Raw genomic sequence first — 14,099 nt, forward strand, 5'->3', positions numbered from 1 at the left:
CCAACAATTTAAAGAGATGGTTCTTTGCAAATACCATTACGGTTGGCTTGGGCACTAAAGATACACAAATCTCAAGGATTTACTCTTCAAAAGGCTACTATTGATATAAGACCAACATAAAGAACAATTCTAACGTTTGTGGCAATCTCTCGTGTAAAATGCTTACAAGGACTATGGATCATGCAACCATTCACATATGATAGATACGAGAAATTAAAGAAAAACAAATAAGTTTTGAGCAGAAAAAGAGAAGAAGACAGACTTCAATGCATCGAGAATACTTTATGTAAGTTTTCCTTTTACAAAATACATCTATTTTCCATTTATTTAAATATTAGTATAGTATTGAAATTCCTTCCTCCTAATGACAATGTATATTTCCAATTCTTTATACTATCAAATAACATTAACACCTTTCTCTATGACTTATTACCACAGATTTTAATCCTAAAATTCAACCATCCAAACATCAATCTTAATGTAAATTTGCTTTCTTTTCATAGGTTCGTAATATAAATGTGAAGACATGGAGAGACCAATTATAATTCTACAACATCAACATTTCTTTTTGCAAATGAAAATGTACATTTTTAATTCTTCATACTATCAAATAATATTGACACTTGTTTCTCTGATTTATTATAAAAAATTGAACTCTAAAATTCAACTATTCAAATGTTGATGTTAATGTAATTTTCTTTTGTTTTCGAATTCATTTCAAAATTGAAGTATGTTTTACTAAAATTACCTGACATTGTTAATTTTGTAATAACAATTTCAAAAAGAAATTTAAGCTACCTCTCTTAACCATTTACTTTTGTTACAAATTCACATTATTCAGTTATATCATATATGTTTACTTTGAAAAATAATTAGACATTAAATATATTAACTTTAATTACATATTCTTATTTATGTAACTGTGGGATAAACTATAACCATAAAGTTATTATCACATTATAAACATATATAATTATAAATGACTATCAATAAATACAAATTAAACATCATATAGTATAACTAAAAATTGGTTATATAAAAATTCATTAAATTAATATTATGATAATCATTAATTCACATGGTCTAAATATAAATAAATGAAATTAATCTTAATTTTTTTCCTTTTCTATATTCAAATTCCAAATCCCACTAACCTATATATCTTCATTTTAATCTATATAATGTATGTGGCAGTATATGAATTTTTTTTTCTTTGTCTATACTATATAAAAAAAATTAAAATATAGATTAAAGTGAAGACATATAGACTAATTTATTTAGTTTTTATGAATTTTTTTAACATAGAACTTTCTTTCACTAACTATGTCTACAAAACAGTTCACAATTGCTAGGACAAATCTTTGATACGCTCAACGAAGTGGCCTCTCCGCTAATATGCCCAATTTTTTTTTTTCAACTTTTCCCCGTTTTCAGTCTCACATTTTGGCGGGAATGTGGTTGACAGGGCGAGCATGGTGAGGGGCGAGTGAGAAGCAGGAAAAAAATTGGCGATTCTTTCTTTTTTTATTTGATGAGAGTTGTCCGTTATAATTGACAGTTTTTCTTTTAAATAGTCTTCTGAATTTTGATTTTTCTTTAGAAGTAAATTGGATTCTGCTTATGCGCTTGACACGGTTGGCACAGATTCTGCACAAATCTGCTTTCACTGGAAGATGGTAAGAATGCAACAGACAAGGGCTGCCTCTCATGACAGTGAAACTCTTGGCCGGGGAGAAATGAAATTGAGGGAATGCGAAGTTTACAAAGGAGGATCTGAGAGTGATGCATCTGATGATAGTCACATATCTGCTACTCCACCTAGGGAGCGACTTGGTATGCCTTCGGCTCTAACTTCTTGTAAAAGTAAAAAAATGCTTTCGGATAGTTTAGCCAAGGCGTTGCCTAAAATAACAAAGAGCAATGCAGTAGCTGGCAGGTTAGAAAATGATGCCATTTTTTTGGGCGAAAGGTCCCGTAATTTGCAAATCCTCAGAAAAGGGTCCAAGAAGGTGACGTTGAGAAATCAAGAGAAGCATTCAAAAAAGCATGTGACAGATGGGATTAAATTGTCTGACAGAGTTAATGATGGAGATGCACTTGTATACTCTTCAAAAATTTCAGAGCTAGGCTTTTCAGTGAAGCTTCAACGGCCTGGAAGGCATGCGGAGGAAGGCGTATTCAACACCAATGACTTGGAAACAGTTCCCCCGGGCTTTTTTTCTAGTTGCATACCTTCGAGTATGGTTAATCCAGCATGCAAAAGTATGTTAAGGAGGATGCTGGATTCCTGTCAAGACTCACAAGAGGAACCTCTTTTGCACACCTCATTTTCCAAAGCTCATGCATCTTTGAGTATGAGTGAAGGTAGCCACACAGAAGAGATTGGTGATAACAACCCTGACTTTTGTGAAGGCAGTGGGGAAGGCAGCACAAGACCAGATAACATCAAGCACCAGAAAATGGTATTTCCTGATTCATTATCTACTTCGCCTGCAGAAGATTTTGATAATGTCAATGAAAATGCATATAGTTTTCATACATTCGCAACCAATGGCAGTAAACAAAGAGAGCAAGAAAAACCTTGTGCAATATCTCTGGCTAGTAGAGGTTTTTGCACGGCAGGAGACACACCTGATTTGTCAGCGCCTCAGAAAAAGAATGCAGAAGATCAAAATTTAGGAGAATCAGTTTTGTCTGGCAAAACTTTATCAAGGCCAAAACAAAGTAAACACAAAGACGATTTGTCGAAGGAATCAAATTCTTGGTCAAACCCCAAATTCTCAAGGAAAGCTACCAGAATACACCAGAACATGATCATGGCCTCAACAATAGGCACAATTAACAAATCTATTTATTCATCAAAGAAAAAGTCACAGGGAGGTAACTTTGTCAAGCTCAACCTAAATGGAAAGGGCTCCAGGCTGCGCAAATTTGTCAACAAAGGATCTAAGAGGAAGGCCGTCTCAACTTCAAGTGGTCGAACTTTCCATCGGAGGAAAAGGATTAAAATAGACGATAAAGATGAAGGAAATAACCTGTTACATGAAATAGAAGATTCTGAGTTAATAGATGTGGATGAAAATGGAAACAGTAAGAAGGAATTGGTAAATCAGTCAGTGCAAAGGCGGGGATGTCAATCAAATGACAAAACTGATTACTCAGGGAATGCATCCGAGGAATTTAACAGCAATCAGACAAAAGGGCAAAATTCTTATGATCAATCATTATTGAAAGATGCTACAGAAAATGCACTCAGAGAACCATCACATCAAAATCTTCTCAAGCTATTGAAAATTTCACATGGATTCGATTCTTTCCGCACTGGACAGTTGGAAACTGTCAAGAGAATAATAGCAAAGCAGTCTACCATGCTGGTCTCACCAACCGGATCTGGAAAGTCTTTATGCTATCAGGTCATTGCATTTGACTTTCTGCCACACTTATCTTTCTTCAAATTAGAAATTTGAATTACGAGTATAGCATTCTGGTTCTATTCCTTAGAAGTTACTTTCTTATGCAGTTGCCAGCTTTGGTTTTGCCTGGGGTTACTCTCGTCATAAGTCCTTTGGTGGCCTTGATGGTGGACCAGTTAAAGCAACTTCCTGCAATGATCTCAGGATCTCTTCTCACCAGCAGTCAGGTAATGAAACCAAAATAAGTTGCGTCTTCATTTCTAGTGGATTTTCAACTACAAACTTTACAATATGTTCTTATAAATTTAAAAAAAAGTTTCAATTTTGAAATCTCATATCAACGGAAAACTTGAAGGAAGATTTTCGATACACTCCCACTTGCTACTGTATCTTGCTTCACTTTTCCAGTCCTGATCAAGTTTGATCAATTGTGGACAGTTATAGTTCCTCCCTTTCTTTCTCATAAGGATTCTGTACTTTGACAGTCAGGCAAAGAGATGGTACAAACATTGGATCAACTTCACACTGGTGCCATAAAGGTAATCAGGGAAACCGGAAACTTGTTTTAGTAGGCAAATGTTTATTAATAGCCGTGCAGATAAAAGGGAGAAATCAATATCTCATGTTTACAGGCTGATAAAATTATTCCTTTTCTATTTTTCTATTATGTAACTTGTATATGCATAGCTGTTTTCAGCGTTAAACAAATTCTGAAAGCTAGTGTTTGTTGGACATGGAACTGTTTCGGTACTTTTCAAATATGCTATATATGTTTTGATGAGCTCTTTGCTTCTCATTTTCAAATATAACACATTTTGGTGTTCAATCCCTTGTATCTTGCTATGCTTTCAATAGGAGGAATCAACTATCCAGTTACATTTTAATGTCTAATTTATCATATTGCATGACAATTGATCAAGGTTGATGATCCAAATCAAATTGGTAATTCAGGGGATGATAAAATAGTTGTGGCCCATGTAATCATGAATGCACAAGCATTGTATTACATTGCATGATACCTCTATAAATAAACAGGCAGATCTATAAAAAATGCACAGCAGGACAACTAATGACATGCGTAACAATGCACCTACTTAGGCAAATCATTAAGCTATTAGTTGGCCTAATTATCCAAAGTTATCTAATATTGCCCTTAATAACTAAATCAGATGTAATCCCATGTTTAACTCGAAATTTGACAAATTTATTTCTGCCCAGGGGTTTAGTAATTATGTCAACAGTTTACTCCTCTATAAGACAGTAATAAAGGCAAATGCCCTCTTTATCAACCATGGGATACAATGGCGATGAATACCAAAATGCACGGATAAACTGGGTTCTTCCCCATCCCGAGGATTCTTTTATAATCACAGAAAAGTGTTGGAGCTTGTAGAAGTATAGGCTTCTAAAACACAATAATTTGTAGAGGACACCTAATTAACAAATATGACATGGATTCGAGCTGTCAAACATCCTAATGTGATGTAGCTACCCATTTGTGACATGGGCTCCACTAGTTGTCTATTACTTTTGTCTTTTTTTGGGATTTAGTTTGTAACTGTTGCAGGTTAACTGGCATAATGTTCTTTAGTGCTTCTCCTTTTTTAAGGTCTTCAATTTGTTTTTAGTGGTGCGTTGCTGGGTGATAGGCGGGGGAATTTTTGGTGCTTGGTTGGTATTTCCTTTTCTGTTGAATAAGTACTCTGGACTGGAAATGTTTTACTGGTTTTTGAGTTCTAATATCCTGAACTGCACACTTAAATATCCATATGTGTGTCTGTGTATTTCTATGCATCCTTTGCAGAGAGAATTCGTAGTTATCAGATGGCTGTGAGATTGTATGTAATCAGTTTATTCTGAGAAAATAAGTAATAAAGCCTTTGTTCTGCTCTTTTTATCCTATTGTCTAATTTGAAATATGAGCTGCAGGACCAGAGGATCCTGACATGTGTATTAAACTACAGGAACATAGTTTTATTTGCATCAAAATGGTATCAGAGCATCCAAAGATGCTAGGAGTACAGAATTTGTAAGGAGAGTTCTAAATATCTCAGAGGAGAGCTGTGGGTATGGCCGTGGATATGGAGGTGGAGTTGTTTTATGATGTGAAAAAGAGGATAACCAAGTTGGAAGAAGAAATTCGACGGAGGAAGAGGCATAAGCAAACAAAAGACAGACAATCAAATGAAGTTGTGAAAATTGGGGTTTGAGTTGGAGGAATTATGGTGGATGTTGTAGTAGTATGAGGCAAGTAATAATGGGAAAACAAAGAAAAGGAAATTAAAGCAAAGCCATTCAAGGAGTGTGACAAGGTTAAAAAGATTAGTGGGAATAAATACTCACCTTGTGAGCAACAGCTATTTTTAGAGAGGAATGCCATAGAGTTTAGGATTATCAAGGGATAGAACTTCTAGAACAAGGAAATATTAAATCCCTTGAGGAGTCAGCAGATTTACTAGGGGATGGATGACTTTTTAGTGTGATTTGCAGAGAGTGAGAGAGATAGAGGGGATAAATGAATGGAATGAAGATGAAGAAAATGATTGGAATAAATATGTTGAGTTATGTTACCCTGAAGAAGGAAAAATATTGACGATTATAATGGGTGGGAAGAAGAGTTCGAGGATTGCAATGAAGAGGAGAAGAGTTGAAGATTGAAATAAATAGGAATGCAACCTATCATAAGAGTGTAGTATCCCCAAATAGAGGTAATGGTAAAGCAAAAAAATTACCACAAATATGCAACAAAAAATTCTGAAATTTTATTTGCAAATAGAAAATCCTTCAACAAACTCAGATCTATGCTCAGAATATTTTTCTGATTATTTTTAGAATTTATATAAATTTCTGAATATTTCTGAATGTCAAATGTTACAGTGAACACTCTTGAACTGCCCAGATATCTCAGAAACAGCTTACATTTTTTTTCTGAGATGAAATTAATCAGCATTGCACAGGTTAATGCTCAAATACCCCAGAAAATGCCTTCAAAACCCTAGCTGCCCTGCCAAAACCCTCAGAAAATTAGCACTGGGTCTTACCAAGATGACACACTTGTCCTTGCTGATGTTAGCTTCAATTATGGTCAAGAACATGCATAAATATTGCTGTAGGTTGTCCAAATTTGATTCTTATTCCTGAGTCACTCCAAAATGGTTTCCAAAACCTGATAAGGGTAGGCAGCTCGGAAAATGATGTGCTAGGGCATCACAGACCAAAGTCTTTTCACCGAAACATACTCTACTGACTGGGGGGAGCCCGTATGTCTCTCTGAAACTAGGGATGCTCAAGGGTTTTGAGCCTCAAGCCACAAGATTGCAGCAGAAATAGAGAAAAGTCTGATCATATAATGAGCTCCAAGGGAACCCTTTTATGTTATATAATGACTTGCAAAAGAATGACTTGATCTCAACCATAGATCCAGTGCAAGCCCAATCCAGTGCTCCTAATAAAACCCTCACAAATGACCCAATATGCTCCTTATTTTCCAATTCCCCCCGACTTTTTGGCACATGTTTAATAAAAATCACTTAAGTACATGTCTCTTAAGTCATTAAACTCAAAGGGGGGAAATTTTAAGTCTTTAGGCTAAGAGTCACTTAAGTTGCTTAACAAGACGTGCCCACAACTTAAAATCATTTAAGTTGCCTAAAAAGATGTGCCTACAACTTAAGAATAGAATAGAACAAGCCAAAGAGTCTAACACTTAACCAATGATGCTCTAAGTCCTCTTCCTCTTGGGTAATCAAAGGAAAGGACATAGTTAAGTCTCATTGCTTGAGTTGGGGACATTACGTAAGCTGGCCCAAGATGTTGCGGTTGTGGAAACACTTCACTTTAGAGATGAGGCAACAATAGAGATGGAGATCTGGAGTTACCATATTTGATGATGGTGAAGAAGTCGTCATAAAAGAGGATGATATATTGAAGAATGAATGTGAAGGGCATGATATTTTGAGCATGCCAGAAGTTGATATGACAATAAAAATAGATGAAGAGAAAAATGGTCTCTTGATAGTTTGTGATAGAACAATAAACCATGGAGAAGATACAAGCTACAAAGGAGAATTACAAAGCATGCCTTAATGACATAATGCAGAGAAAGAAGAAGCACCGATGGGAAATTTTGACTCCCTTATCTTGATTTCTATTTTTTGATTGTTTGTTTGCAAGTGCAACAAAAGGTTGGACAAATGATAAGGAAAGCAAAATGGCTTTTAGTTCATGAGGACAAGTAAAGGTGGGGAGGATGATGTACCAACCTATTGATGTGTTTTTTAGACACCTCTAACATAGAATAAAATACGAAAGGTATTCTATCCTCTCTTGATCAAAATCTTCTTGGATGCTGAATTATATGATCAACTGAGATGACTCCAAGGTTTCTATTGTCAGGTCTGTTGACATGGCTAAAATCATATCACTACAACTTTATCCGGCCAACGCAGAATAGAATTTACTTGTTGAGTATCCTATCCTCTCTTGAAATAAGGAGATCCATAATGCTGTTTTAATTGATCAAAGGGGACAAACTCAAGGTTCCAAATGTCAGTTCTTGACTGTGGGATAGCTCAGTTGTTTGATGTGTTTTGCTGGGAGGACAAGGGGCCTTACGTTTGCAACAAGCTGATCTGCATCTGATGATGCTGCATTTATCAAGCTGGGAAATAAAAGAAAAGGAGAAGGGTTTAGGAGACCTAAAATTAACACGACTGGTGTGCGGGTAGATGGATTCAACATAACCAATCCCTGCTTGGCCAGAATAACTCACAATCTCACAAGAACGATGCAATCTTCAAGGGGACTTAGAAGATTTTCAGACTGCAGGTGCATACCCAAAAACCCAATTTTGGCGCAGCTCAGACAGACACCTGCAATTGAACTAAACACAATTTTAAAGGCTCAGGCTAACCATACACAAGGATACACAATCAACATATCCCCAATGGTATGAACCTGAATCCATCAAATACCTACACACCAAAAGGATCTATCTAAACCTGCTAAAGGAAACCATGCAAACATAATCAAACCAAGATGATAAACACCAAATCAATGTCCATATATTGATTTCAGCTGCTATTACAACAATTTTTGCAGTAGTTCTACTTTATTACTAAAATCTAACCTTATACAAAAACTCTAACCATCTAACTGTCTAACTCTAAAAATCTAACCAGAATCTAACAATCTAACCCTAAAAATCTAACTAGAATCTAACCCTTTACAATGAGAGGCATCTTGCCTTTTATACTAAGTTACCGGTACTTCCTAGTTTGCTCCCAAATCCGGATACGATACGTACCGGATTCGGATTCGCCATGGAATCCCTGTGGATTCGAACAGGGTACTGTTTTTTTTAACCTGAAACGTATCCGCGTTTTTAGACACGAACCCCGACGCATCCGATGTAAACGTGGCGATTCCGTAGGGTTTTTTTGCCGAATCTGCACGTGCAAAAATGTCGAAGGTTTTTTCACATCGTTTTAAACCCGAAAGTTAAAAAAAAAAGAAGAAACATCCCACGAAAGCGCAGGAGGAGGGCACGGGAGCCACGAAAACATAGGAGGCCGCCACGGGTTGCACAGAAGGAGGAGGCCGCCGCCACGGGTTGCACAGAAGGAGGCCGCCACGGGTTGCGGGTTGCACAGGAGGAGGAGGCCGCCACGGGTTGCGGGTTGCACAGGAGGAGGCCGCCACGGGTTGCGGGTTGCACAGGAGGAGCCACGGCAGAGGACGCGCGAAGGAGCCACGGCAGAGGACGCGCGAAGGAGCCAAGACGGGAGGCGCCATTTCGAGCTTGCAGGTAGGTTGTTAATTTCGAAATTTTTATAATAGTTTGTTAAATTTTTTATTTTTATTATAGTTTGAATTTATTAATTTTAAATCAATTAATAGTTTGTTAAATTAAAAGTTAAAAAAAAAACCTAATATAAATTAAAAATTACAATTTTCGATTTTTAATATTAAATAATAAAAGACTAAAAACTATAAAACTATTTTAATGGTTAATAATTTATTAATTATTATTATTTTAAATATGAATTATTCATATTTAAAATAATAATAATTAATAAATTATGAACCTATTAAAATAGTTTTATAACTTTTATTATTTAAAATTAAAAATCGAAAATTGTAATTTTTAATTTATATTAGGTTTGTTTTTTTAACTTTTAATTTAACAAACTATTAAGTGATTTAAAATAAACAAAGTTCAAACTATAATAATAAATTATAAAACTATTTTGCTAAATGTTAAATATATAATATTAAATATTAATATTTTTTTTTTTAATTTGTTGTAGAAATCATAATGGCAACGACTAGTAGCTCTACTCCTCAATGGACTTTCAAAACTGACCCAAATTCACCTTTATGGAAATATGTCAAAATAATAGACCAAGTAAAAGGTGGTGGAACATTTTTATGGATATGCAACTTCTGTAGTACGAAAAAAACTAGCTCCTACAGTCGTGTCAAAGCCCATTTTTGTGCCATTCCCCAACAAGGAATCAAACCATGTCTAGGAAAGAATGGAAATGGGATGTCACCTCAAGAAATAGCAGGATATATTAGAGAGCAAGAGGAAGCAGATGCAAGAGTTGGTCGTGCCTCAAACCATCCTTTGTTGACAGGAAGAGGAAGTAAATCAAAGAGGCCCCCTACTTCTCCATCTTATAGCGATTTTCCTGATATCGTGGTAGAGAGCCACCCATTCTTGGACCCAATTAGTGAAGACCCTGTTATTGTGAAGAGAAGCAAGGGACCATTAGAGAGAGCATTTAAGAATGATGCTAGAGAGATTGCAGATCAATCCGTTGGAAGATGTCTATATGCAAACGGTTTGTCATTTAATGTGGTACGATCACCATATTGGCAGGATATGTTGAAAAAGGTAAATGAGGCTCCACAAGGGTACACAGGGCCAGGTTATGAGAAGGTGCGTAGCACCTTACTAGCAAAGGAGGTAAAAAACATAGACAATGCATTGGCTCCCATTAGAAATTCATGGAAACAAACAGGGGTGTCCATCATTTCAGATGGATGGAAGGATACCAAAAATCGGCCATTAATTAATGTAATTGCAGTGTGCCCTAAAGGGGCAATGTTTCTGAAAGCTGTGGATTGTGAGGGACAGGTGAAGGATGCACAATTTATTGCTAACATCCTTATACAATGCATTCAGGATGTGGGACCTCAAAATGTTGTCCAAGTAATAACGGACAATGCAAAGAATTGTAGAGCTGCAGGTATGTTGATTGAGACACGGTTTGAACACATATTTTGGACACCTTGTGCTGTCCACTCTCTCAACCTCATGCTACAAAAGATAGGCAGGAAAATAGATTGGATCAAACAAATTTATGTTGAGGCTGAAGAGATCCAAATGTTCATCACAAACCATAACATGTCACAGGCCATTTTCAGATCATTTTCACAGTTGGAGTTGCTAAAGGTAATTGAAACACTTCAATTTTTAAAATCTACATTTCACTTTGATGGTTACTTAATTTTTATTTTTTTATCATGTCTTCTTTGTATTCTAATTTTTATTTTTAATTTTTGAATAGGTTGCCGAGACCCGATTTGCATCCAACACAATCGTCTTGAGGCGACTTGTGAAGGTGCGACAGCCACTTGCTAGCATGGTAATTAGTCAAAGTTGGTCCCTATGGAGGCAATCCAATACTGAAAGGGCAGCAAATGTAAAGCGCATGATCCTAGATGACATTTGGTGGGATCGAGTGGAATATCTTTTGAGTTTCACTGAGCCCATCATGAGTATGATCCGTTATACTGACATGGATCACCCATGTTTGGGAGAGGTATATGATGGCATTGACTCGATGATTGAGAAAATGAAAGCCATCATCAATGCAAAAGAGCAAGATCCCGAAGAAACTTTCTTCAAAGAGGTTCAATCAATTTGTGTTGAGCGGTGGAACAAAATGACCACCCCACTACATCTTCTTGCATTTGCATTGACTCCCAAATTTTATAGTGATGAAATGCTTGCTAAGCCATCAAGGGTACCACCATATAGAGATTCAGAAGTCAGTGAAGGGTGTAGGACAGCACTTACTAAACTCTTCCCAGATTCTGAAATGGAGGATTTAATGACAAGTGAGTTTGCTGATTTTGTAGCCTCCAATGGTCAAAGTGTTTCCGCTCTCCGTGACAAGTATAAAAAGGATTCTCATGCTTGGTGGTACCTCAATGGCCATACATCACCAAACCTTCAAACTCTTGCAATCAAAGTTTTATCGCAAGTAAGTTTCTTAATTTTTATTGCTCTCTAAATTTAGATTTTTTACTATTTTATAATTGTCACCCTCTCACTTTGTGTCAATTATTCAATAGGTTGCTAGTTCCTCTTCATCTGAGCGAAATTGGAGCACATACTCCTTTATCCACTCAGTGAAACGCAACCGACTGGCAGCAAGTAAGGCAGAAGAGCTCGTTTATGTGCATTCAAACTTGCGCCTTCTTACTCATAAACAAAATGAGTATAAGGATGGGAGCACAAAGTTTTGGGATGTAGATCCAGAGCGAACTGATTTGGATTTTTCAGCTGCCACACAATCTTTACTTTCTGGGGAGTCTGATAGCCAATGTGCTGCTAGTGCAAGTGGCAGTGAGGCTGCATGTGGTTCCAGTACTCTACCTACATCATCTAATGTCAATGATGATGTTGATCTTGATCTTCCTAGTGACCCATATGATGCTATTGCTGATTATTAGTTGTGTTATTTTATTGTTGAACGGTTGAGCCAGTGAACAATGAATTCGATATCTATCATAACATTCAAAGTTTGTAATTTTGTTATAGACTTATAGTTATATCAATATGAATCATATATGATAGTTCCAAGTTTTGTTTAGCATATGGATGATATGTGGGATTCTAAATTTAATTTTTGTTTCTACTTATTAGAGTGTATATATGTATATATTTATGATTTTTACATTTTTTTGTACGGACGTACCCGGACGTACCCAGGCCCCCCCCAAAAAAGCCGTACCAGCGTACCGTACCCACGTACCCGTACCCGTACCCGTACCGGCAACTTAGCTTTTATAGATTTTACAATTCTGAATCAAGGCTCAGGATTGACTGCATCCAAGGGTCCTGATCTGCCTTCTAGAAGCCTGGCAGCTTTAACCCATGCCCATTCAATCCTCAGTTATCCTCCCAACCACTATTTGACATCAATTCAGGTCTATTCGGTAGTTGGAAATAATTTACCTGTGTCCCCTCACTTTGAATACATTAGGTGGGGCCCACAAGCAATTGTCTTTTTACAATAAACAATTTAGTTTTCAGAAACTGAATTTTTGGAATTAAATCCAGCTGTGTATTCTTCTGAGAATGCACATTTTGTAGCATTCTGTGTTCTTGGTCTTCAATCTCGTTGGTGGATTTCAACTTTGATTCAGTGGTGGTGCGCTTCCCTGTGCTTCGCCGCTTCGATCTTGTGCCTTGCTTTCCTTGCTTTGATCGCGATCCTTCTTGGATTTGTGTTTCAGGTTTTCGCTTTAGCTCTTCTCGATGTTATCCTGCAAACAATGAATTCCACCTTTAATAATCATTTTGAAAAATTAAATAAATTAATATAACAATCATATTAAACTTTTAAACGATGTCAGGCTTCTTAGTTTTAAACGCTTAATCCTTTGACATGAAACCAGCTATATTGGAAGGATTGTGCGATTTTTACATAGTCTCGAACGCCTAACTTGGCCTTGTTAAAATTCGCCACCTTAACTCAAAAGGTGCGACTTTGGGCTTGACTTTCTTGTTTTACTCATGATTTTTAAACGCCCTCTCCCCTTTTGCCTTAGTGGTTTTCGAGCATTTGAACCCTTTTGAATGAACATTATGACCCTTACAAAATACCAACAAATGCCGAACTTTGATCTTTTGCTCATTTCGCTATGGAAGAAAATCGGCCACCTTAAAGGAAATGCACGATTCCCCTTTGCTAAGTTTTTCGGTCAAATAAGCCTTTTTGTGCGATTTTTACTTTTATACCTCTTCGGCTAAATGAAGTTAATTTGTGCAATGTTTGCTTCTTCTTAACATTTTTGGCTCATTGACTTGTTTTGCGCGAATTTGCACTCTTCGTCACTTTCGGCTAAATGAGGGAGTGTGCGAATTTAACCTTTTGATTTCATTTTTGGCTTAATGGGCAATTTTGTGAACTTGAACTTAGCTAAATTTTCGGCTAGATGAGCCCCTCTTCGCACGATTTAGACTTTTCGGCCTAATGAGGTGATTTGCGTGATTCAAATATTTGTGAAATGCTTGTTCTTTGGAATTTTGGGCAATTTGAGTTAAAATGTGAGATTTTCCCTTTAAGTTTTTAACACCCCTTTCACAAACTTTGGGCATTTTAGTGTTTTTGAGATATTTATTTTCACCAAACCCGCAAGATGAAAATTGTGATTTTGAGGAAATGCGTGATTTAACCTTTTGATTCTCTGCAAGAAATAAATCGCGCGACTTTGCCTTTGGGTTATTTTTGGGTATTTTGGCCCAAATAGCCGATTTTGGTCTTATTGAATGCCCCTTTTTGATTCGCCGATTTCACCTAAAATGGGCGATTTTATGCCCGCGATTCATGTTTCCTCATTTCATCTATGATTTTTCGAGCTTACTGGTTGCCTTGCACAAAGTTTAGG

The 14,099-nt window shown here is 36.6% G+C and overlaps 2 protein-coding genes across 6 annotated transcripts in view; both read left to right on the top strand.

The window, feature by feature from the left end:
* The first annotated feature begins 1,342 nt into the window (after positions 1-1,342).
* LOC131062608 (ATP-dependent DNA helicase Q-like 5) overlaps positions 1,343-14,099 on the top strand; it is a 255,361-nt gene continuing 242,604 nt past the window's right edge. Inside the window, exons 1-4 of one of the 5 annotated variants that reach the window (XM_057996307.2) lie at positions 1,343-1,475; positions 1,645-3,413; positions 3,521-3,640; positions 3,899-3,952. In XM_057996307.2, the coding sequence (XP_057852290.1) occupies positions 1,674-3,413; positions 3,521-3,640; positions 3,899-3,952 (1,914 nt within the window). In that variant the 5' untranslated portion in view covers positions 1,343-1,475; positions 1,645-1,673. The other 4 variants (XM_057996308.2, XM_057996310.1, XM_057996306.1 and 1 more) reach the window with 4 other exon arrangements.
* LOC131062609 (uncharacterized) lies at positions 9,725-12,400 on the top strand. Its single transcript, XM_057996311.2, has 3 exons — positions 9,725-10,872; positions 10,988-11,686; positions 11,778-12,400. The coding sequence occupies exons 1-3, from the start codon at positions 9,730-9,732 to the stop codon at positions 12,156-12,158; spliced, it is 2,223 nt and encodes a 740-aa protein (XP_057852294.2). The 5' UTR covers positions 9,725-9,729; the 3' UTR covers positions 12,159-12,400.

This window comes from Cryptomeria japonica, chromosome 6, assembly GCF_030272615.1.
Source record: "Cryptomeria japonica chromosome 6, Sugi_1.0, whole genome shotgun sequence".
Taxonomy (NCBI): Eukaryota; Viridiplantae; Streptophyta; class Pinopsida; order Cupressales; family Cupressaceae; genus Cryptomeria; species Cryptomeria japonica.